Source organism: Gopherus flavomarginatus, chromosome 1, assembly GCF_025201925.1.
Source record: "Gopherus flavomarginatus isolate rGopFla2 chromosome 1, rGopFla2.mat.asm, whole genome shotgun sequence".
NCBI lineage: Eukaryota > Metazoa > Chordata > Testudines > Testudinidae > Gopherus > Gopherus flavomarginatus.
Window position 1 is genome coordinate 71533373 of NC_066617.1, and position 26571 is coordinate 71559943.

The 26571-nt window shown below is 41.8% G+C and overlaps 1 protein-coding gene across 1 annotated transcript; it reads left to right on the forward strand.

Annotated features, from left to right (window-relative positions):
* Nucleotides 1-2504: 2504 nt before the first annotated feature.
* On the forward strand, nt 2505-24878 carry RAB21 (RAB21, member RAS oncogene family). Its single transcript, XM_050935917.1, has 7 exons — nt 2505-2877; nt 16955-17014; nt 17271-17378; nt 18789-18852; nt 20595-20649; nt 21714-21802; nt 23144-24878. The coding sequence occupies exons 1-7, from the start codon at nt 2728-2730 to the stop codon at nt 23281-23283; spliced, it is 666 nt and encodes a 221-aa protein (XP_050791874.1). The 5' UTR covers nt 2505-2727; the 3' UTR covers nt 23284-24878.
* Nucleotides 24879-26571: the final 1693 nt, after the last annotated feature.

Here is a 26571-nt window from a genome sequence, read left to right on the forward strand (position 1 = left end):
ATTATGCACATGCTTAAGTATTTGCAAGATCAGGCCCTATGAATGTGGAGGATTTCAAACGGGGGATGAGGGAGGGCAAGAGAAAATGGTAGCAAGTTTCTTTTACAGAGTTCCTTAATATTATTCCTCTTTCTTTGACAGAGTATTTATACACTCAGGAACTAAATTACTGCATTGTAAAATCATCTCTTAATTAAAAAATTATCTATACCAGGGGTTCTCAAATTGGGGGTCGGGACCTCTCAGGGGATCGTGAGGTTATTATGTGAGGGATCGTGAGCTGTCAGCCTCCACCCCAACCCCGCTTTGCCTCCAGCATGTATAATGCTGTGAAATACATAAAAAAGTGTTTTTAATTTATAAGGGGGGTCACACTCAGAAGCTTCCTATGTGAGAGGGGTCACCAGTACAAAGGTTTGAGAATCACTGATCTATACTAACTACTTAGAACTATAGTAGTATAACTGCTCTCAGCGATCAGTTCGAAGCAAGAAAAATAATGCTCATGTGTCGTGCTTTCGGGGGCAATTGAGACCACTGCCGGCCCTGTAACCCTGGGTGCCTCAAATGCTTTGCTATTGTAACTTCTTGCCTGGGACAGTCACAGTCAGCAACAAGAAGGCAGGTCACACTCTGAGTGTCCGTGTATAACTGCAGTCCTGATCCAGCAACTCTGACCCCAGCAGCCTGCCAGCAAGTCAGATTCCCTGGTCTCTACCAACTTTGGTTACAACCAGCAAGGTGACCCCCAACCATTCCCAGTCCCAAATTTTCCCAAAACTGTGTGCCATGAAGTGTCCAGCACACTCCAGAACAGCTCAGAGAAATAAGGTTCATTGTTCCTGTAAAGAGATAAAAACACATTACTACTTATCAGCTCAACAAGGATACATACATACATCCTTCCCCTTAAACACAGCACTGAGTTGGTTTATAGTAAATATAAATAACTGTATTAAAAAAGAGCATAGGTTAAGTGAGTTCAAGTAAAAGGATTGAAGACAGAATTACAAGTAAAGCAAAACAAAATATGCTTCTAATGGCTAAGACTTAACCAGCTACAAGTTTTGCTTAAGATGGTTTCTCTCACCAGCCATTCTTCTCCCCAGCCATGGTTGACTTTCCTTCAGTCGAACTTTCCACAAAAGTAGAAGGCGCTGGCTTCCCTTGTCTTCTTAGGAGAAAATATTTGCCTAGGCAGGTTTCTCACTTATATTCAGCTCAAGACTTCAACCCCCGCCCCACACCTTTGGTTGAAGGCCTCACCTTTCTCAGCTTGCAAGAACTCTGGCCTTCTGTGTCTATCTAGCAATGGATGCCAACAATGGTTTTTGTCCTTGCTTAAATTTTCCAAAGTTCAGTGAATTTGTTTCAAGAGGTAAAATGACCTCATTTTATTTGTTCCTTCCTGTGCGCTTTCCATCCTCTGTATGATTTAAATGTAAATGGCACTTCCATTGTTTCTGATTCCACTATGCTTGATTTACATAGGTGACAGGTAGGTAGCCATGACATTCCCTCCTGTCTGGGCATACTGCAGAGTCTAATATCAATGAGTATTCCTAATTCCTTACATAGTGTTAATACATACATCTCACAATGAGTGTAATCACCACTTTCTCACTAGCTTTCAGAAAAGACCTCACTGTACAATTTTGTAATACTACAATATTGTATGCAATCAGTTGCTTTAGCAGCTTATCATCTGAGGTTCAGCCTCCTGTCTTCATAGACCAGTACACCTTTGATATGGATCCTTCTGAAGAATAAAACCTAGACCAAGCATCTCTCTCCTGCTGGGCATAGACTCCTCGCTGTCTCTTCCCCTACTTGTCAGTGTGACCTTTGCCTCCACCCTTTGCTGGCCTGATGGGGCTGCGTGCTGCTTAGATGTAAACTGAGGGAACACTCGCTTTGCACACCTGCTTTGCACACACTTTAGCCACACGCCCAGCATGGATTTCTAATCCCTAGTGCCCACCACGACCTTACACCACTCACAAATACTAACGATCAGAGAGTTATTACTTGGCCAACGCCATAGGACAGGACACCTTCCAGTGCCAGGCTGTTACACTACCGTGGAGGGCACCCCCTGCCAGGCCGGCTGAGGCTCCCTGCTGGATACCAGGCGGGCTGTGCCTTGCCCTGGGGCTGTCCCTACTGTCACCCCGACCCCTCCGGACAACCCTTCCCAGCCTGAGCTCCCTGCTACAGGGGGAAGGAGCCAGGCCGCCCCGGCCCAGCTGCTGCCCGCGTCTACAGACACGAGCCCGGGCCCGGGCCGGCGCTGACTATCGCCCCGGGGGCGCGGGCACAATAGTCTGAGGAGATCACGGACACGGAGGGCCAGACTCCTCCCCTCCCCCTCCGGAATCTCATCTAGCCCCGCCCCTTGGGAAGCTCGCTAGGCCCCGCCCTCCTGGGGCTCTGGGCGGGGCCTCGGCACCCGCAGCTTCTGCCCCTCCCGTTGGCCGCCAAGATGTCGCGTGACCGAGCGGAGCGTGACGTAGGAGGAAGAAGACGCCATTAGAGGGAGAGGGGCCAGCGCCGTGACAAGTGCCCTGGTTCCATCCCGGGCTCTCCACGCGGCTCGCCCTTCGGTCCCCGCATCCCCGGGCTCTCCACGCGGCGGCTCCCGGGCGGGCTCGGTGTCCGGCTGCGCCCTGCGGCCGCTGCGTCGCTGATGTGAGGCCGCGGCCCGGCGAGCGGGCGGGTTCGCTGCGGATGGCGGCGGCGGGTTCCGGCGCGGGGGGAGGCGGCCGGAGCTTCTCCTTCAAGGTGGTGCTGCTCGGGGAGGGCTGCGTGGGGAAAACCTCCCTGGTGCTGCGCTACTGCGAGAACAAGTTCAACGACAAGCACATCACCACCCTGCAGGTGCGGGGGGACGGGCCCCGAGGCCGGGCGGGGGGCGGTGCCGGGGGACCGAGGTGTGTGTCTGCCTGTGGATATAGGGAGGACAGTCTGGCTGTTGAGCTATCTGCTCCCAGCGTACTTCTTATATGCCGCCCCTTCGGTGTCAGTCCACATCTGTGTCTCCGGGCTGAGTCCTGTTCAGATGGCTCTGTCACTTTCTGATACTGTCGTTGCTGCTGTTGTGAGGTCCAGCCTGGTACTATCATCTTTTCCTTGGGTGAAGACTGGCATGCGTGTATTAATTATTTCTCCCTCTTCCTGCCTTCTTGATTGTTGGTGTTAAGTGGCCAGGCTTGCTCCTTTCTGGTTACTTCCCGGTTTAAGGGAGTTCGGTAGTTCCGTTTATACCCGAAATGGTAGGGGTTTGGGTTTAAATACTTATCTATCTTCTCTGATTTCCATGACCTGTTCAGGCTCTTAGCTTTCTGCATGTGGGCCTTTGTAAGCCTGGTATGGGGAAACATGATCTGAAAGTGTTAATTCCTGCTCACTAACCAGGCAACATGAGTGGCCTGATGACTAAGTGTTATGTGCAAATTCCAGCTTTAGTTGCTGTGGTTAATGTTCTGAGTGGTGAAAGTTAAGCTGCTAAGTATTGAGGAAAGCCAATAACTTCAAAGAAATTGTGAGTGCCTTCTGATTTTGTCTTTAGGTTTTTGAAAAACTCAGTGTAAACAAACATCAAGAATTTTGAGTACAACTTCTAGTAAATATTACTGCTGAAATGTGCTAAATTCTCCAAACTTTCTACTTTAGCCTTTTTGCAGTATGAGGACTAAGCCAGTTTTGGGTAACATCCCAGTTATTGAAAGAGCCACTCCATGTAATTGTTCATGACAGCTAAAATGTTTGAAAATAAATCCTGTCTAAATTATTGGCCCCAGATTTGCAACACCAAAATCCTGTAATTCACTGTAAATTTATTTGACCTGTATTGAAGTGCATGTACAAGCTTATGTATCATATATAAACTCTCAGACTTCTTGGGTGTGTCTACACAGCAACTAGACACCTGTGGCTGGCCCATGCCAGCCAACTTGGGCTCACAGGGCGTGGGCTGCAGGGTTGGTTGGTGATGCCCAGACATCTAGGCTCTGGCTGGAACCTGAATTCTGGTACCCTCCAACCTCACAAGGTCTTACAGCCTGTGCTGGAGCCCAAGCCTGGAAGTCTACACAGTAATGAAACAACCCTGCAAGCCTGAGTTGGTTGACCTACACTAGCTGCGAGTGTCTAGTTGCTGTGCGGACATACCCTAAGAGTCTGGAACCGCTTTTTAATTTGTCTTGTGTGTCCCACTGCTCTGTGAACCACAGTTCCAGATATACTGTTCTGGAGTGAGAACAAACTATTAGGGATGACAACATAGAGTAGAACTGCAAGCAAGTTGTGCATTATGTGTTTCAAGAAAAACTTAAATTTCTTTCTCAATCAGGTCTGAAGAAAATTTACACCTCTAAATATTTAGAGGTGTGTATGATATTACAGTAGTGGAGACCAGAATGGTAACTGTAAAGTGTTAAGTATTTAGGTATTTCCTTTATCATAAGGGCTTGAAGTATTTTTAAACCCTTCATAACCATGAAAATAGTCTGATCTGTATTTTTTTTTCTTTTTTTTTTCCTGGAGGACTTCCTGAGAGTCGAGTTGTGAGCTTGCTCACCTTAATTGAAGGTGCATGGCTTGGGGTTGATTCTTTAATGAACCTTTCTTCCCAAGCTTTTCAGCTCTAGAGAGGTGTTAATGAAGAGTTTAAACTGTGACTAAATACTCCTGTACTTGCTGACAGCGGATGTCTGCAATGGAGTCAGTTGTAGCAGAACCATGATAGCATCACTTCAGATGTAATAAGGATAAAGTGTGTGACACTACTTAGAACTAGCCCAATCCAGACCAGGACTGCTGGGGGGCAGGGGGTGCAAGTAGGGCAATTTGCCCCAGGTCCCGCAGAGGCCCCACGAGCCCTGGCCTGGTGGCGGTCCAGGTCTTTGTGGCACCAAAATGCTGCCGAAGACCTGGACCGCCGCCAGATGGGTACAAGTACCACAGCTACCTCGCTTTGCCCCAGGGCAGCCCTGATCCAGACTGTCTTGGAAAATCTGTGCCCCCCCCCCCCCAAAAAAAATGTAGTTATACCAACCTAATCCCTGGTGTGGACAGTGTTATGTCAATGGGAGGACTTCTCTTGTCTGCATAGCTACGAACACTTGGGGAAGTGGCTTACCTATGCCAATGGGAGAAGCTCTCTCAGCAGCATTGGTAGGGTCTCCCCAAGCACTACAGCTGCCCCATGGTAGCACTGCAAATGTAAACAAGCCCTGTGCCTCTAGTTTTGCATTAATATCAGAACTTAGTTACCCACTAAAGGCTGTGACATTAATACTATTAATAGTCTTGTCATCTGATGTGTATCAGTTTCAGCCAAGCATGTTAGTGTAATTTGTAGTTGGAAATTGAAATTCAGGCACTTCTTGAGGTTTAAAGTGAATTGAATCAATACTCTGTGGATATTGGGGAAACAGAATGAGGGAAGCTACAGGTCCACCACAATTCAATTTAAAAAAAAAAATGAATTTTTTCCTCTGTGGATTTATTGCTTTTAAAGGAAACTTTTTTTACCTCCTGTAAACAATCTTTTTGGAGTAGGGACTTATTGGGGAGAATGCACTTCCTTTTCACATGAAAAGGGATGGCACTCTATCCTTAGTCCTTGGATATACAAAAATATCTTTATAGGGCTGTAACATCACTAGACTTAGCTGACTCACTTATAGGTTTTGATATTGTCATCTCTTAAATAGATGCTGTGTGCCACTTAAGACTAAATTAAGAATTCTCTCTTCCCCCCCGCCTCCCCCAGTGGGTTCCAGGACTAGCTGCTCCAAGAAGCAGTCATTAATGGTGTCTAGAAATTCTATCTCTGCATCTGGTGCTGAGGGGTCAGGTCCAGAAATGTACCTCTATCTTCAGTCAATCCTACTATATATCCTCTCTACAGTGAGGTTCTTCTCTCTTTCCAACATATTGACCCCTAAGTTCTAAAAACATTGAGCTGCAGGGTCAGTTGGTGTTGAAACTTACTGTGTGAACAGTTCACATTTCAAAACTACTTCTCTTATTATAGTTGCTTTCCTGTATCCTATTTTAAAGTATATTTTACTACCATATATGGTCAGCATGTGGATTAAACTAAGGGGTCGCACACTTCCTGCTTTCTGAAGACTAAACTTGTTGCGTTTACCAGGGGCTCCTTATGTCCCTCCATTTTTTCCCCCAAACACTCCCTGCATGCCACCCTTGCATCCTCTAGTTCAGGGATGCTCTGCAACGCCCTCCATTTTCCTCCTGCCAGGGATTCTGTGTCTCCATTCTGTCTCTTCCCATTCCAGCATTTTCTATTCTCCCACATGGCAGGGGCTCTGTTCCTGTTTCCCATGCCTCCCTCCACAGATTAGCATCCCTCAGCTTCTCTTATGCTCCTATCTCTGTACTGCATGCCTACATGGACCCAGTTCTGCTTCCCCCACTGTTATAGGAATGACTGAGTAGGTTGCACAAGGGGAGAGTGTTGTAAATGTGAAAGTGGAGTCATAGTAAAAGTTTGATTCATAAAAAAATTCTATCTTAAAATTTCTAGGGATACAAATTCCATGCTTGAATAATCATGTAGTAGAAGGAACAATCTCAGTCACCATCCAGGTCATAAAGGCTCAGGGAGACCAGAGAAGCTACAGAAAACCCAGTAAATTGGGATTTTAGTAACAAGCTAAATGAATTATTATATATATATATATATATATATATATATAGTTGGGGACATGCCACCTGAGGACAGGATGCAGAGAGAATTTCTTGACACCATTAATGACTGCTTATTGGAGCAGGTAGGCCTGAAATCACAAGGAGACACAATTCTTGATTTTAGTCCTAAATACTGCATGAGATTGGGTTGAAGAGATTATTATAGCTGAATCACTCAGTAATAGTGACCATAATGTAACTTAAACTTAATGTCCTGGGGGCAGGGGAGAATATCAAAGAAGCCCATCACAGTAGAATTTAACTTTAAAAAGGGAACTATACAAAGGAGGAGGCTCATTAAATGGAAATTAAAAGGAACAGTCACAAGAAGGAAATGCCTGCAAGCTGCATGGAAATACTTTGAGTCTTTTTTTTAAAAGTGTGTCTGTGTGTCTGTGTGTGTGTGTGTGTGTATATATATATATATATATATATATATATATATATATATATATATGTACACACCAAAATTAAAAATATAAGGGGACCAAAAATCACCACTGTGGCTAAACAGAGTAGAAGATTCAGTTTTTAAAGGATGCCTTTTTGTCTCTAACTGCAAGTCCCATCCTACTGAAGAAAATAGAAAGGAACAAATTGTGGCAAGTCAAATATAAAACATATAATTAGGCAGGCAAAAAAATGTGAAGTGCAACTAGCAAAAGGTAGATTGGCAGGCTTCCAGCTTCTGATGTGTTTAACTTGCTGGACAATCAAGGTGTACTCAAAGTCACGGTTGTTGTGGAGAAGCTAAATGAATTATTTGTGTTGGTCTTCACTGCAGAGGATGTGAGGGAGATTCCCACATGAGCCATTATTTTTAGGTGACAAATCTGATGAACTGTATTTGTTCCAAAATCTCTTCTATTAACAAATTAATAAACTAAACAATTGTAAATCCCCAGGACCAGATGGTATTCACACAAGAGTTTTTGAAGGAACTCAAATATATTGCAGAAATACTTACCAACTATGGTGGGTATTGTATTGCTTAAATCAGCCTCTGTACCGATAGGTTTCATATTAGTTAACTTCAGTACAGTAGCTCCTCATTTAACTATGACATTATGTTCCTGAAATGCAACTTTAAGCTAATCCAATTTCCCCATAAGAATTAATGTAAATGAGGGGATTAGGTTCCAGGGAAAGTGATGATTGTGAAACTTGGTTGAGGTGGAGGAGTCAGGGTGGGTTATATCCCTTACTACTAAATGACCTAGCAATTGGCTGAGCCCTCAAGGGTTAACTCTCACTCTACAAGACAGCAGGAATGGAGGGAGATATGTGCATTTCCCCATTAAGTATATACCCTTCTTAATTAGATCAGCTTGCTGAGACTGCAGCTGTTGCAAGCTCCCTCCATCCTGAACCCTGGTGTGTCCCCCTGCTCTATGGAAGATGGGGGGTAAGCAGGGAGGAGGGGGACACTCTGACATTAGTCCCCATTCTTCCTTCCCTCCCCCCACCCCCTCCCACACAGCAAACAGGAGTCTTGGGGGAGCAGCTCCAAGGCAGAGGGCAGGAGCAGCACATGGCAGTGAGCTGAGGGACAGCTGCTGTACAGGGAGTGGGGGGGAGGCGCTGCTGATCCACCCTGGTTCCAAGCTCCCTCCGGCTAGCTGCAATAGGCTGCTCTTCCTGCAAGCAGTAGACAAAGCAGACAGCTCCCAAATGAGTTAGAAGGGAGCATATTACACAACTTAAAATGAGCATGTTCCCTATTTGATCAGCAATGTAACAACAAAACATTAACTGGGATGACTTTAAGTGAGGAGTTACTGTACCAGGCAAACTGGGTTGCAACTATAATTTAAAAAACAGAATTATCAGACACACAGATAAGCACATGTTGAGGATGAGACAATCTGGCTTCCGTAAAGGAAAATCGTGCTTCACCAATCTATTAGAATTCTTTGAGTGGGGATCAACAAACGTGGACAGGTGATTCCAGTGGATGTGGTGTATTTGGATCCTCAAAGCCTTTGACAATGTCCCTCACCAAAAGCTCTAAAGCAAAGTAAGGAGTCATGGGATAAGAGGGAAGGCGCTTTCATGGATCAGTGACTGATTAATGGATAGGAATAAATGGTCAAGTTTTTTTTTACAGTGGAGAGAGGTAAATAGAAGGGTCCCCCAAGGATCTGTACTAGGACCAGTGCTGTTGAACATATTCATAAATGATCTGGAAAAGGGGGTAAACAGTGAGGTAGCAAAATTGGCATATACAAAATTATTCAAGATAAGTCTGAAGCAGACAGAGTTACAAAGGGATCTCACAACTGGGTGGACAACAAAATAACTGACATAATTCAGTGTTAAATGAAAATTAATGCACATTGGAAAACATTACCAGCTATACATAAAAATGATCTAAATTGGCTGTTACCACTCACAAAGTCTTGGAGACTGTGGATAGTTCTCTGAAAACATCTGCTCAGTGTGCAGTAGCAGTCAAAGTTAACAATGGTTCCTAGGATTAGGAAAGAGGTAGATAAGACAGAAAATATCATGTCTGTATGCAAATCTATATGTCCACACCTTGATACTGTGCAGTTCTTTTTGACCCCTCTAAAAATACCGATAAATAAAATCAAATCTGTTGGAATTGGTGAAGATACAGAAAAGGGGAATACACATGATTAGTAGTATAGAACAACTTCCATATGAGGAGAGATTTAAAAAGACTGGGATTGTTCATCTGAGAAAAGAAGCTACAGAGGATATGATGGAAATCTAAAAAATCCTGAATGGTGTGGAGAAAGTGAATAAGGAAGTGTTGTTTACTGCTTAACATTACACACAAACCAAGGGGCACACAATGAAATTAATAGGCAGCTGGCTTAAAACATAAGGAAGTACTTGACCCAACACAGTCAACCTGTGGAACTCATTGTGAAGGTCAAAATTATAACTGGGCTCAAAAAAATTACATAAATTCATGGAGGATAGCCATTGATGTGGCTGTTAGCCAAGATGGTCTGAGAGGCAACCCCACAGTCTGGGTGTCTCTAAACCTCTGACTGCTAGAAGCTGGGAGTGGACAACACATTAGAATCCTCAGTAAATTGTCCTCTTCTGTTCACTCTCTCAGAAGCATAGGGCCCTGGTCACTGTTAGGTTAGGTGGACTGTCATAGGGTTAGGTGGACCATTGGTCTGATCATTTGTCTGGCAGGGAAGGCTTTATCTATACTGCAGAGCCTCTGCCAATATAGGAACAACACCTCCCTGATATTATCTGTGCCAATAGAAACATTCATGTTGGCATAGCTTCATCTGCATCAGATGTCTTATTGGCATAGTTACATCGGTTTGAGGTGTGGGTTTTTTCAGACCTCTGACATAAGTATGCTGATATAAAATTTAAGTGTAGATGAGTCCTTCATTATTCAGCGTGTCAATATGTTAAATGTTGTTGGAAGGATAAGCAAGATGAGATAGGGATATTAATGGGTGCTGTCAAACAGTTTGTTTTTAAAGACAGTTGGAAAAGTGCTTGAAGCTGTGACTGCATGAAATAGATGGCAGGGCTCCATATGTCCTATTTTTTTCCACTCTTCATTTTCTGATCTCTTTTCTGCTCCCACCCCCCCAATAGAGTTCTGGTCACTGATGCCTAGAACATTCTCTGAAACCTTATGAATTTTGAATGGTGCATCAGATCAGTTACCACATTAGACAACAAGGTGTCATAAGCTCAGCCGGTTATGACTTGACAGTGAAACTGGCAGAGACTTGAAGAATGTATTCTCATCTATCCTGAAACATATCAAGCAATGAAATGGTGTGGTTTAAATTGTGCTTAGGCAGAGTTTTTGTTAGTAACAAATCATGTTTATAGTCTAATTTAATTCAGTAAGGACTCAGTTCTGCATTATGGCTCCAGTCAGCAAGGTACCTAAGCATATGGGTAGTTCCCTCTGAAGTTGATGATGAGCCAAGAAGCACTGTTGCTTTCTTTAAAAATTACCCTTTGCCATGCACCGTGCAATGTGGCTTTTGCTAAACTCTCTCTTGAAAAGTTAGAGCCATTCTAGCATGCAGGAGGGTGGTGAGGCATTAGCCCTGTCCAGAAATGCCTTCAATGGGGCCAGCTAGCCCTGTTTGCAGAACTGGCTCCCTCCCTAGTATTGGAAGATGGGCTGTACCCACTCTTTATGGATGGAGACAGGCTTCTTAAATTTTCCTTACCTAGTACTTCCCAAACAAGGAATAAACCTAGTATGCCCAGTGGTCGGTGATGGGATGGAATCTGAGTTACTGCAGAGAATTCTTTTCTGAGTGCTGGCTGGTGAGTCTTGCCCACATGCTCAGGGTTTAGTTGATTGCCGTATTTGGGGTCGGGAAGGAATTTTCCTCCGGGGGCAGATTGGCAATGGCCCTGGAGGTTTTTCGCCTTCCTCTGCAATGTGGGGCATGGGTCACTTGCTGATGGATTCTCTGCAGCTTGAGGTCTTCAAACCACAATTTGAAGACTTCAGTAACTCTGACATAGGTTAGGGGTTTGTTATAGAAGTGGATGGGTGGGGTTCTGTGGCCTGCTTTGTGCAGGAGGTCAGACTAGATGATCACACTGGTCCCTTTTGACCCTAAAGTCTGAGTCTAGTTCAGCTATTATAAATTCATCAGTATGAACTAAAATATTGCAATACTCTTCCTGTAGCTAAAATCCTCAGACCTGTTTGATCTGCTACATTACATGTATCCAGCTCATCCCATCTCAGAGTCCTGTAGTCCTTCAGTGCTACTGTATACACGGATTCACTCACTACAGTGTAGTCTTTCTGTACTAGCAGAATTTAGCAAGATTTTTTTTAAACTGTGAAAGGAATTTTTTTATTGGAAACCACAGGGAGAACTGATAGGCAAAACGTCCATTCTAGGTGAAACTTCCCCAGGACTCTGGCATTAGGATGCTGCTAGTACATGGGTATATGCTAATTCAGGCCTGCACAACTTGTAAAGCAGCAAGGGCCATATTACTCCAAAGAAAATAGCTGAGGGCCAAACCCCCCCAGCACCCCCAAAACACAACCCGCCCAGCACTGCCCGCTCTGCAAAAACAACCCCCCAAGTGCCGCCCACCCCACAGAAACAAACTGTGCTTCCCCAGCACCATCCTGCCAAAACACCCCCCCTGCCACCCCATCCAACCCCTCCTCTCATTCCTGATGACCCCCCGGGACTCTTGCCTCCATTCAACACGGCTGTTCCTTGCCCTCTGACCTCCCTGACCCCTATCCACCCCCCTGCCTCCTTACTGTGCTGCCTGAAGGTGGCTAGCAGCACTACAGCTGCACCGCTTGGCTGGAGCTGGGCCATGCCACTGCCCCGCAGTGCCTAGAGCACTGGGTCAGGCCAAGCTCACAGCCCCCCAGCTTCCCACAAATCAGCTGTTCATGCAGGAAGCCTGGAAGGGCTGAGAAGCAAGCAGCAGCTTCATGCTTAGCCCTGTGGAGGTGGAGTGGAGATGAGCTGCAGCAGGGAGCAGTTTCCCTGCGCGCCCCCTCACAGGTTACCTGCTGTAGCACAGGCAGCCCTCCTCACATCCCTCCGCTCCGTCTTCACCTCCCTGGGCCTGAGTGCGAAGCTGCCACACTGCTTCTCAGGCCTCCCAGGCTTCCCGCACGAACCGCTGATTCACGGGAAGCAGAGGAGGGTGAGAGAAGTGGGGCAGAGCATTCAGGGGAGGAGGCAGAGTGGAGGTAAGCTGGGGCCAGCTGCTGGCTCACCTGCCCCCCCCCCACTGCCCACCCGCTCACCTCCTCAGCCCCCCTCCCTCACCTGCCACTTGCCTACTGAGCCCCCTCTCCCCCCCCTCCCCTGGGCTGCACAGTGAGCCCATGCCGGCTGCATGTTGTGCAGGCCTGTACTAATTAGTCAGTCATGTCAGCCATATTTGATTTCATGTTGGCTCTTAAATAGTATAATAATGCATGTCTATTGCTAAAGTGATAAGCACTGAAAATCACTGAAGTGGTGGAAGTTGCTAATCTGCCACCTTGAGCTGAAGTGATAAACAATTATCTGAAATAGTTTGTTTTTTTGGTCTTCAGGAATTATTTCTCAAATCTAAACTACAGTAAATACAAAGAGGCATGGCACACAGAGTCCAGATGAAGAGGGGCTAATGCAGCTTTAAGTAAACTTTGCACCCTCCAGATTCTGGGTTCCTCTCAGGGCTGGAGCAGCCCTGATGTAATTTAAGTAGATTTGGGGGCTTGTCTAAGTTATGACCATGTCCCTAGATTGCCATATAGGTTGCAGCACTATCTGGAATTTCCAGTGCTGCACACAATGACACCCTGCACCCAACATGCCCCTGGCATTCCCCCTACATCAGGGCTTGAGAGAATCCTCTCCTAACTGGATCTGGGGATTTTAGAGCCTCTTTTATGCTGCTTAGACTCTTATCCAGCACAAAGGGGCTGGAGCAGGGATGAGGCTCTTGCTCTTTAAGGGAATGATATTTAACACTTCAGTGTGCCCATAGATGGAAGGACGTTTCTTAACAATTGTAGGCGATTAATGAGTTAAGCATAACTGAATTTAGTGTAAATTAGAGGTTGAAGCATTCACTGGAGATCAAAGGCTCTTAATGCATAAAGAACTAAAAAGTCATAAGATATCACAAGACTCAATATAACAGTAGTAGTTGCAGTTTATTTCAGAGATGCTTGAGATTATTTGGCAGTAACTTTTGCTCATCATGTTTTGGAAACCACACCCAAAAAATTGCTGTAGAAATAAAGTTGAAAGGAATGACTGGAAGTTAAAACTCATGACTTTCAGATTTAAACTAGCCTTAGTCCACGAAAGTTTTATGTTTGGTAAAGCTACAAAAGGGCTGAAATGAATAAGGATCTATTATTTTCCAAGTTACATTGCAGAATTCTCATAACTGCAGCCCTTAATGTTAAATGAAACAGAAGTGAAGTGACTTCTTGCAACTGGAAACCTAACAGATTAAAGTTGAGCTTCTTAAGAATCCAAGACTAAAATGCACTGGTGTATACATTCTAAGAACATACCCTTACACTGAATATACTAGCATATTTATAGTCACAAATGCTAGAAATGCTAAGTGACTAGGGGACATTGCTTGAGAAATGTACTTAAACACTGTTAACCAATAATGAAGCCTACCAACCAAGGGAATTACCTCTGCTGCCTGACTCCTTATACTACATGGGTAAAGCAGTTGTGCATTGCATTGTAACTCTAGCATATTGTCTAATACATCATAAAAATATAACTTGAAGCCTGCTTTCACTTAGCTTCAGACTAGAGGAAAATCTTGTTATTGAGTAGCTAAGACTTTACATTTGATCAAAGAAAATATTCCTGTCGCAATTTTTGGTTTATAGTCACAAGTAAATTATATGAAATATTTGCTCCTGTGACTGTCAACATTGCTGCTTGTCTGTCTGTTTTTTTTTTTTGGGAATGTTTCAGGGTTTAACTTTAGCTTAGTTTTTGTCCCTAGCTTTGATGCAAACTTAAAATGCCATTTCTACCAGTCTGAGGTATGACAAGAACCAAGACTAATAAATTACTTCAAATTCAAAAGAATCTGAAGAATGTCCATCTGGTTTGAAATCTAAATGTTGAGTACCTTTACCTCCTCATAGTATCTAAAGTGATCTGGTAGATTGACAATACATATGGTTTCCAGATTATTTTATATGGCTGCAGTCTAGAGTTGTAGTATTTTAACCATGTGAATTGGTCGCTGTAGTCTGAATCTGGATTCTGTAGCTTTTCTATGAAAGAAGCTGCCACTGATGGGAGTTTCCTGTTTTCTTGCCCACAAACGTCTTTCTTCAAAGAGAAGGGCCAGTCTATTTCATGTGGGGAAAGTTGCAACATAGTATTTCTTTTTGCCAAACCTCAAAAACAGGGGTTCTCACACTGGGGGTCAGGACCCTTCAGGGGCTCATGAGGTTATTATGTGGGGTGTTGCAAGTTGTCAGACTCCACCCCAAACTCTGCTTTGCCTCCAGCACTTATAATGGTGTTAAATTAAAAACACTTTTTTAATATATTTATATGCGCACAGTCAACCTGTGGAACTGCTTGCCTAAGGAGGTTGTGAAGGCTAGGACTATAACAGGAATTTATCTAGTTCTCTTTTAAAACATGGTGGTTAAGTCCATGTTAGCTTGGATGGGTAAGGAATGGGGTCCCTACCCTCTGTCAGTGTGTGGAGGTGGATGGCAGGAAAGAGATCACTTGATCATTGCCTGTTAGGTTCACTCCTTCTGGGGCACCTGGCATTGGCCACTGCTGGCAGACAGGATGCTGGGCTGGACAGACCCAGTATAGCCATTTCTATGTAAGGCAGGGAGTTGCACTCAGGCATGCTATGTGAAAGGGGTCACCAGAACAAAAGTTTGAGAACCACTGATCAAAAAGATCCCCTCAAAGTAAGATTTCAGTCACTATGGTAGCTGAGGCCACTGTGCCACAACTTGTCATGCCTTGAGCTCTTAACTCTTTAAATTGGCCTACATCTGTCCCAGGCTCAGTTGCCCTGGTATGTTCCAAATGGGAGGGTGGTATTAATGTAAAAAAAAACAAAACACTTGGCTTATGGTATAACTAACAGAGGGGTAGCTGTTAGTCTGGATCTGTAAAAAGCAACAGAGTCCTGTAGAACCTTTAAAGACTAACAGACCTATTCGAGCATAAGCTTTCGTGGGTGAATATTCACTTCATCAGACCCCTAGGATTGAGACCAAGGAGAACAGACAACTCTGAAGGCAAGGATGTTCTCATGGAGGATCAGAAGTGGGCATGTCATAAACAGATAATTAAGGGTTAATGTCTCCCTTATCTGTAAAGGGTTAACAAACAGGGACCCCAAACACCTGAGCAGAGGACCAATCAGGAGACAAGAGAGTTTAAAATCTCGTGGGAGAGAAGCCTTTGTTTGTGGGTTTTGGGTTTGGTTTTGTTCTGAGTCCTGGACGGGGCTAGAGGTGTAATCAGGTTTCTGCAAATCTCCCTGCTACAGTCTCTTATCTGTTCAGAATTGTAAGTAGAAAAGACGGTCATAGTCTTTTAATTTGTTTTCTTTTTCATTTGCATGTGTGTACTTGCTGGAAGTAGCTTAAATTGTGTTTCTGCTGGAAAAAGTTTCTTTCTATTGTTTATAAGTTGAAAGACCCTGTAACTTTTTACCATGTAAAGTGCAGAGATAAACCTGTTATTTTTTTTTCTTTTTTATTAAAAGCTTTGCTTTAAGACCTATTTGAGTGTTTTCTCCTAGTTAAGGCTCAAAGAAGCTTGAGTCTGTATTGCCTGAGGGAGGGAAATGGTAAAGTTCCTCTTTGTGTTAGATTCACGGAGTTGAATCAGGTGATCTCCTAGTGTTCCCAGGGTGGGAAGGAGCTGGGGAGGGAGGGGGAAGGAAATGGTTTATCCCCCTTTGTTGTGAGACTCGGGGAATTTGGGTCTTGGGGTCCCCAAGAAAGGTTGGGGAGTGCCCCAAAACACTATATTTTTGGGTGGTGGCAGCCTATCAGATCTAAGCTGGTAATTAATCTTAGGGAAATTCATGCTAATACCCATATTTTGGATGCTAAGGTCCAGAATTGGGAATTTATATTATGACAGCATGGATGCCGAAGGATAATAGCTAGCTAATAGTCACACTAATTAGGGCTGATTAGTGTGTTTTTTGATTTAACTTGTTTAATGTTCAAATCTTTATCCATTGTTTATGGGTTAAGACCTAACTACTTGTTCTTATTAAACTAGATTTTATCATTAAAAACTTACATAATTTGCTTGGGATGCTAGATCATTTGTAACATAATGCAAAATTCCTGAATTTATCTTACCTGCCTTCACTCCAAACTGAATAAATGGCAGTTACTACTTAAATGCTGCCCAGTGGTGAGGCAATATTGAGATGTTATAAAATTCTTCTAGACTTGCCTGGAGATACTCTGAAAGGCAAGCTGAAAGTGTGGTTTCTTGGAGCTAGGCTAATCCCTAGCCTTGGACAATATTATATGCTTTGGTCTATCACATCCACACATCTTCTGATGGTTACCTTGGCTTGATTAGTGGTGGTCTGAACGGATTTTTTGCTTGAGGATTTTTTTCCTTTTTAAAACCCAGAAGTACAAAAGTAATTCAAATATAAACAACTCTCTGGATAGTCATAAATGTAAAAATTAACTGACTCTTGTCTCTAAACTGTTTCATACATATTTTAATGTCTGTTCTAGGCATCTTTTCTAACAAAGAAGCTAAACATTGGAGGAAAAAGAGTAAACCTTGCAATATGGGTACGTTTTATATCTGCCTCTTATCTGTTCACTCTCCTTTTTATAAACTTCAGCTTTTCACTTTTAAAATGGAATTCAAGTCTGCTTAAAATACTAAGCACAAATAACATGAATACACATTTGAGATTCTGGCTGGATTCTTGCCAAGAACTAAGTTTACTTATTTCTAGTGTTACTCTTGTTCAATAGTTGGATTTCCTTGACTGTTGTCAGTTTTGTCTTAATGAACGCTAACACAAATGTCTACCACATGCAGGATACAGCAGGTCAAGAAAGATTCCATGCACTGGGTCCAATTTACTACAGAGATTCTAATGGAGCTATTTTAGTATATGACATAACAGATGAAGATTCTTTTCAAAAGGTACTGAGACAAATTCATCCATCTCCTCAAAGTAAACAGGTTCAAAGCTTCCCTACAGTATGTGTGCAACTTCAAAGTTTCTATTTCATCAGTAACTAAATGTACTTTCTAATTTAGATAATTACTGCCTTATTAACTTACAAAAACTGCAGTACAGTCAATTTTTATAACTGATCAATTTGAAAGATCTAAATTTTGTTTTTCTTTCTAATAGAAAATCTTTCAACTTTACCGAAACAGAACAGTTTAAGGAACTTTTTTCTTCCTCCTTCCCCCTCTTTGCTCCTGGTAAAACAGTTAAGATTAATGCTGTTATGACACTGTCATTAGAGTTTAACTGCTTATTTTCTGAAGTAATTAGGTCAGAACTACTCTACTACATAGTTACAATTACTGTGCTTAATGTGGTAGTGGTGGAACAATAACATTAAGTACTATATGTGCCTATTGCATAGGTTTCAATTATTTGAAATGTAACATGCCTTGCTTGTGGAATGCACTACTTTACCATAATTTTTAAGTTACTACACTAAAAATCTTTCTAAGAACAATGTGCCCCTTGATTACTAATCTTGTAACAGTAAGTAGAGGTAAGGTTTTGGAGCTTCTATGTCTATATAGAGCTGCTTATATATTCCAGAGTTCAGTCCATAAATCTAAATGATCTACTTATTAGAATATTGGTAAGATTCTGAAGGATTTTCATTTTAATCAAGTTTTTTCCATCATGTACTCTGTTTAAAGAGAAACATGTGTCTTGTATTTGTTTGGGGTTTTTTGTATGTTTTCACTTATGTTTTCACTTTTGTATCATGGGATCTAATTTTTTTGACTTTCTTGCAGTTAACTTCCTCCCATCCTTCATTAACCATAATAAAATAGAAATTCATAAGCTTATACACTCCATTTAGTCTGTGTGGACAAAATATTTTCTATTGGTCCATCTCCAACCATACATGCAAAAGTAGTAATCTTTTCTGCTTCTGTTCCTCCCAAAACAGTCCTCCATTATGTTTAAATTGGATTGTAAAACACTCAGAGCAGGCCCAAGTTCTTCTGGTAGAACACCACGCACACTAACCATCACTGATCCATCTGTGTAGCAGTCAATACAGAATTCAGATTTGACCTAAAAGACAACCTCATGTGCATTTACATCACATATGTGATAGGCAGCTTGCTCTTTGGGACTGGGATAACAGATGCTGGATTACCTTTAGTACAACTCAGAGGTGCATAGCTTCTCTGGATTCCAGATCACCTGCTCTGACTTCATCCTTTTTAGTCTATAAAGACACTTGCATAGATATGTCTTAGTCTTAAAGCTGTATAGTTGGATCCATGACCTTAAAGTGGTGATAACATGTATTCTCATCTTAAGAAGCACCTAACTCTAATATTTGTATGCAGGTAAAAAGCTGGGTCAAGGAATTAAGAAAAATGTTGGGAAACGAAATCTGTTTATGTATAGTTGGTAAGGCTATTTTATTTTTTTTAAAGCAGTCTGTTTTGAGTAGATGAGACTTGTTTGATTTATTATAAATGGGCAATTTAAACATTGCCATGATTACTTGCTTTTGTGATAATGGAACAGTCTTACAGTACAGATCAGCTTCCTACCAAATGTGAACTCAACAGATACTGTATATTGATACCTAAACTCTTAAGTATATGCAAGATTTGGTGTGGAAAGATAAATTAACTTTAGCTTCCTCAGTATGTATTAAATGGACTTGGGTGTCACACACTGAGCATTGGTGCATAACATTTAGGCACCTAAAAGATTACAGGAACAACACTGCAATTCATAACCTTGAATTAGGTGCCTAGGCTCCCTGTACAATGAATGAGGAGATGGGTGCCTTAGAAAGCAATCCACAAAGCTACCTCGCTAGGTGAGGAGCCACTTCAGCATCTCACATTGGCTAGCTTAAGAGAGGAGGTTGTTCTAAGCATTGCCCCTCTCTTGGAGATAGCAACCTAAGCTGAGGCCATTGGCAAGTACTTACCTCTACTTACTGATTGGTAAACCTGAACCTGTCTCTTGGAGTCATGTGGCTTAAGTACCTCAGGTGTTTCTTGTGGGAATGAGTTAGGTGCCTGTCTAACCCACATAAAATGTCTGGAGGTGGTGGTGCTGCCTTAACTTTTTTCCTAGAGGTTAGAGCACTTGCCTAGCATGTGGGAGACCCCTGTTCAAATCCTCTCCCCCTCTGGCAGAGGGAGGGACTTTAACTTGGATCTCCCACTTCTGCGTGCTCTAACCACTAAGCTATGGGATTTTCAGATGTGGGGCTCCCCCATCTCTCCTGTTGGAGCATTCCATTGTGAATAAATTAAAGTGAGAATGGGAATGAATCTGTAGCCTGGTGGTTAGGATGCTTGTCTGAGAGGTAGGAGTCCCAGGGTTTAGTTCCCCTGCTCCAGTTGCTTTCATTACTTATCCACAGTGGAACATCTTCAACAGACTCCATCCTTGTCTCCCAGTGACTGAGCTGTGAGCCACTCATGTGAGAGCACTCTCTCTCCTGAGAGGTTGGAGACCCCTCCCCCCCTTCCCTGTTAGTCTCTTATTGTCACTAAACAGTGAGGGTAATTGAAGCTGAGTCTCATCTCTCAGGTGAGTGCTATAACCACTGGGCTAAAAGTCATAAGGTGGGCACTCCCTCCTCTGGTGGTCACACTTTGAATGGACTGTGATCCAGCAGGCAGCTCTGAGCATGTCTCCTGGATCAGGCCCTGCATATGAGATGGGCAGGAAAATGCTCTTCCTCAGTTCATGGACACTCTGGAGCTCAGGCTGGAGATGGGTATCTGGACACCTAGAGGAAAGCCAGTGTGCATGACCAAAGGCAGGAAAATAGACACTGGAAAAACTTTTTTACCCTGAAAACTTAAGTACTTAAACTTATTTGGTGCCTACAGGGTTTAGCAGGAGTTTTGTGGTTAACAGTGGAGCCTAAAATTGGGACTTAAAGGTGCCAGTGTACCTTTTTTGGATCCCATCCGAAGTATCTGGGTGAAAGGGGAAAATCTTTAAATACTGCTAACTTTTAACATGTAAAACCTTTTAAGGAACACCAGCTTGATGTTAGGTTATGTTTGAAGGCAGTCTTTGGAAAGTGATAGGAAGAAATCCATACTTTCTAGACTTTCTTCTTTAGTCTGTTCTGCACACACTGCAAAGATCTGAAGACTGGTGTCTCTCTCTGACAGGTAACAAAATAGACTTGGAAAAAGAGAGGCATGTTTCAGTTCAAGAAGCAGAAACGTAAGTTTTTGTTTTCTCCTTGTTAAACTTTGACTAACTTTAAATTAAATCAATTCTGCTGTAACTAGTGCCTTCATCACAAGACTAAAAAAGCAGTAGTGCTTTTAATGAACAGTTGTAGCTAATTACTATAGCTTTTGTTTTATCAGCCAGAATTACTGCTATAGCTAACATTCCATCCATGTTCTACTCCATATATGTATTCAAGGATTTACAAAGCTTCAAAATTATACAGAGCTCTCTTAAATTTGCAGTATATTCTGTAGTGAAGTTAGCTTCTGAAGCATTTTTAAAATAGTAGATGCTCCCTTTATTGCTTTCAGTGATGCTTCTGAATCTACACTATTCATAGAATCATAGGATTGGAAGGGACTTTTGAGAGGTCATCTAGTTCAATCTGCTGCATGCATGGCAGGACTAAGTATTCTCTAGACTATTCCTGACTAGGTGTTTTGTATAATTTGCTCTTAAAAAAAAATCTCCAATGATGATGAAGATTCTATAACCTTCCTAGGCAATTTATTCCAGTGCTTAACTACCATTCTGACAAGAAGAATTTTCTCATGTCCAGTGTAAACCACCCTTCCTGCAACTTAAGTCCACTGCTTCTTGTCCTATCCTCAAAGGTTAAGGAGAACAATTTTTCTTCCTTGTAACAACCTTTTTATGTAATTGAAAAGAACATAAGAATGGCCATACCGAGTCAGACCAAAGATCCCTCTAGCCCAGTATCCTGTCTTCCAACAATGGCCGATGTCAGGTGCCTCAGGGGAAGTGATCAGGACAGGTAGTCAAGTCCCCTGTCATCATTCCAAGCTTCTGTTATCTGTTTGCTAAAAGGTGGGCTTGGGCTGTTTGCACACAGTATACAGGAGTGGTATCAAATTGAAATAGCAAAGTTTTTTTCTTTAATGTAAATATACAAATCAAAGTATGGAGGATATTTGTCTTACAGAGAATATTATACACTTCAAAGTATGAAGGCTTGAAAGAATTTTTGATTTCTTTAACATTCCATGTGGTCTCATAAGTAAAATCTTTTTCTGTATTTGCACTATATACAGATATGCAGAATCAGTGGGAGCAAAACACTATCATACTTCAGCCAAACAAAACAAAGGAATTGAAGAACTCTTCCTTGACCTCTGTAAAAGTAGGTATTGTAAGCTCACCACAGCAAATGCATTGGTACAAGTTGATGGAAAAAGCCCTTATCAGAATTAAGTCCTTTTGGATAATAGGTTGGAAGATTGGGTTTCGCAGATACCTAATCTACTGTAATTTAATTTAGTAACTGATCAGTCTTACGAATGATCAATTGTGTGAACTAATCTTTTGATGCTAAACTTTCTATAGTTGAATGTCTTCAGTCTTTGAGCCAACATTCAAGCTGCTGCAGGATTGAAAAGACTAAGATTAGGTGCCAAAGATGAGAGAATCAGGCACACAGCATATACTTGATATGTGCATATTATTGAATGATTAATACATTATCTTGTGCACTGTACCTGTAATTTTGAGACCTTCAACTGTGAACTCAATCCTCAATTGGTTAATAAAACAGGGGCTCTAGTGTCCAAAGTAAAAATGAAAACCAAGTTTAAGGCTTGCTCAGGCTATTGGGAATATAGTGTTTCGAAGTGTATTTGTTCAAAATTTCATTCTTGTACTGCTGCACGCTGTCCAAGGTCTCTCCTTCACCCTATCTGAGCACTGGTTGGTTGAAAACAGGAAAGTACATAAATGCACTTTCCTCTTCCATTTTCCCTATGACTATTTTCTCCTTCTACTATTGCTCCCTTCTAATCCTCCATCCCCCAGAAACTTGGCTTCAGAATTCTTGATTTGATGTTCTCTCTCTTCACTTGCTGTCCAGAGTCAACTTGGAGTTTATTGCACAGATCTTAAACCACATTCCAAATAGTCTGGATTGGAATATAGGTGCCTTATTCCCTGCATCTGTGAATTCTTTGTGAACACCTGTGCCTTAAACCTTCAAAGGAGCCAAATTAGGAAGGAAGCGGATCTAGCATCATTCAGCTGTCTGCTGTTGCTTTCCTTTATTTGTAGAATTTTCAGCGATAATTTTTTGTTCCTATGTACTAGCCCTAATGCAGTAGTTAATATGGTTGAGAGGTCATTTATTTAGGCCCAAATAGCCTTACTAACTCAACTACCGAGCACACAAATAGTCCTGTTGAAGTCCAATTAGAGCTGCTGGGTGTTCTGAATTGCTGGGATCTAAGTATGGATTAGGACTTTAAATGTAGCAACCTGTTTTACAATGTTCGTCTGTGGTATAAGGTGTGGATCACTTTAAATAAAAGTGGATTTTTTTTGGTATGTTGAAAAATTTCAGTTTGCTTGTGTTGCTAAATGTAATCATGTTAACAGCACTGTGTGCCTTGAGATTAAATAGCTTGTTGAATTCAGAGCCTCGAAATACTTAAAATTGTAATGGAATGTCATTCTGATTTGAGTTTTCATTTTCCAGGAATGATAGATACTGCTCAAGTAGATGAAAGAGCAAGAGGCAATGGTTCCAGCCAGTCAGGAACTGGAAGGCGGGGTGTACAAATTATTGATGATGAGCCACAAGCACAGAGCAGTGGAGGGTGCTGTTCTTCTGGATAACTGTATAAAACTGTGGATTATTGCCCCTCAACATGAAGACTGCCATATTTCAAGTCATGCATTCTTTACCAGTGGAGTAATAGAATTAACAGTATTGAAAAATAATCACTTATAACACTGCAGAGACCTCAAGTGCTAAACTAGTGGAGTCTGAGACCAGAGAATTGGCATTTTCTACAGTGGTTATCAAAGCAATTACCAATGGCCTTTTTACATATTTTTCTTTAATGAGGAATAATATGCATGTAGAAAAGACCTACTTAAAGGCTTCATTTATATTCTTTTAAATCAGATCATTATTTAATAACTTATATACATTGTTGGAATGGTATACATTTTTGCAGCTGTTTGTATTTTGTGGTAGATTCAACTGTATCACTTCTAAACTGCAGACTTTTTTTTTAAATTAGCAGATAACTGAACTACTATTTTTGCAGGACTTACGCAAGTCCATAACTGTCAACTACTTTGATATACTGTATATTCATTCTGTATGCTAAGCTGGTAAAATACATTGTAAATTAAATATTAAATATTTTATCTGCTTTTACAAGTGCAGATGCAGAAATACATACATCATCCTTGTCAGTGATTGTCAAGTGAATAACAATGGGTGAAAAGATGCAGGTTTTTCATTTGTACTTTGTCAGACTGCTTGTTTCTTCACCTGCTCTTCCTGCAGACTCCTAACAGGTGGTTTTTTGGTGTATTCAGTTACACAGAGCTCTTTAAGTCTCTTCTTGGCAAGTAGCAATATGCTACAGAGCACCTCTAGTGACAGGGTGGGAGTGCTTCCTTAAACTTCAGTTAACCCAGAGGGACTTGAGTCCCAGATGAACAGTGGAGCACACTGCCATCTCAAGTCTGCAATTGTTTCATCCTCTCCTAGTCTCCAAGGAAGCTTAATCTTAAATAAATTTAGCCCTTGTCCATCTGGTAGCCACTAAACAATGTTTGTGAAAAGTTGTATTAGTATCCTTGCCTCCTAAGACAGCATTTTAAACTTTAATGAGCATTAGTTGTTCATACTACAAAGCTTGAGTGAACAAGTAAATGAAATTTAACTCTCTTGAATTACTTTTGAGTTTGAGTGGTTTGACTAGAAATGTAAGATGTAAAAACTTACAAGATGCAGTGTAACTATAGGAACACTAGAAAGGACTAAATTATATTCATGCTTTGCTGCTTTTGTAAAGCTTGGTGAAGCCTACTTTAAGGTTTTGGGCAGACATTTTTTGAAAATATTAAAGTGTGTTTAAAAATTATCTGCAGCAGGAACACATGGTGGCAATTAAAACTTAAACTGTTGTGCTCTGACTTTTTTTTTACACGATTTGTCATGTTTGGAAAAACAGTAAAAGTGTTGTCTGACAAAATAGAATATTCTTTGGCTTTCCTTTTTCTGAAGGGCAGAATCAGGATTACTTAAGCAATTGCAAATATACTGAAAGCTGTGGGAAATCTATTATACAGTATATGTGGTGGCAAATCCATTTGTACTACAACAAGAACATGCTGAATATCCTCAGTGTATTCCTTTTTTTTTTCCCCCCCTGCCTCAAAATGATAGAATTTTAACTTAAGTACTTCATGGTGTGTTTAAAAAAAAAAAAAAAAAAAAAAACCAGCAGGAACCTACACTTCTGCAGTCCAGTCTTGGCAACCTTGGGCTTAAACCTGACAGATACATCCAATTAGGTAACTTTTCAAACATTGTGTAAATGGCTTATACATCTTAACTGGCAAGAAAACACAGCATGCTATTGCTTGGCCTCTGTAAATAACTGTGGAAAATATTAATGAAAAGTCTGATCACAAGACTCAAATATTCTGTTAAGACCATGTAAACTAGCTGCAATGCAGAACTATTACTGTGTTGAAATGTACATAATTCTATATCAGCAACTCAAAACAGAGTTACCTCTTGATACCAGTACATGTGTCTCTCTAGGTCTGTCACTGTTCTTTCCTCAAGTTGGGAATAAATTTAACGGTTAACTTATGGATCATTTAAAAATAGCAACTTTTAAACTCCCTAGTGCTTGCTTTCTTTCTGCATCTTGTTTCAGTTCCATAAACATACCGGAGAACATAGCTGTGTAATATGACAGCAGCTCAGTTCTGACTGCAGCATCTTTTCCTTTTCTTAGGAAGAAAGGTGGTACTGATTGGCTTCAGATCTGAATGCTGTCCCACCAATGAATCAGTTGACTCATAGTATACTTCTTTTAGACTACAAACATGGAACTCCTCTTCAGTGTCTGTCTGTAATGCTTTCCAAGTCTGACTTGTCTCGCATTACTATCACATTCCAGTGTAGAGGAAACACCTCAAGCCCTATCTTTGAAGCAGGAACTCAAATTACTTTTGGTACAGATTCCTTTCATGTTGTCTCTGACATTCCTAACCCTTCTTTAAATGTGTAACATACAACTTTAAATACATAACTCAAACTAGAATGAACAAAGACCCCTCACTTCAGTAATTGCTGCTGTACAATTAAAGCTTACAGCTAGGGTGACTAGCATTATTGCAATATTAATACTAATAGCAGTTACCAGTCTAAGAAAACTCAATGAAACTGCAAGGCCAAATTCAAAATCTAACCAGTAAATGGAAATACTTCTGCTGCATGAAATTCAATTAAAGTGGAATGTTTTACCTTGCAAGCTAGGGACAATTTGAGTTTAGCAGCATGCAGAAAAGCATTGTGCTTATGGATAACACTTAAAGCTTGGAAGGGATTTTAAGCCCTCCAACTGGTGTGTAAGCCAGCATCTAGTTAACAATGGGTAAACTCGAAACTTACCTTACGTGTACATTATCTCAAACTGCCTACAGTTAAATAACTGAGTGGTCTCTGTCAAAGGGCAGGATATACTAGACTAGATAGACTATTAGCCTGAGTATGACAATTCTTGTGTGTCTCCAGAAACCCTTTGTGTAAGTATATTTCTGAAGCAGTTGATTTCTGTGAGGTAGAGGTGTTTATTCCCTTGCTACTGTACATGTGCTCCTGGTAGTTTGAGAACTAGCATGTGTACAAACAATAGTGTAGCTGTAGTAGCAGGCAGTGGTGCCATAGCTTTAGTGGGTGGAGTACAATCTCACCTGAAGCCACTGGGTCTGTACTCAGCATAGCTAAACTGTATTGCTGTTGCTGCAGCTACACTACTGGATTGGGAGCCCTCCAACTGCCAGAGGAGGATGGTGACCTTGGAACTTGTAGAGTGGGGATTAGAGTATTTCCCTGGGATGTGGGAGACTCAGGTTTAATTCTTCCCTCTT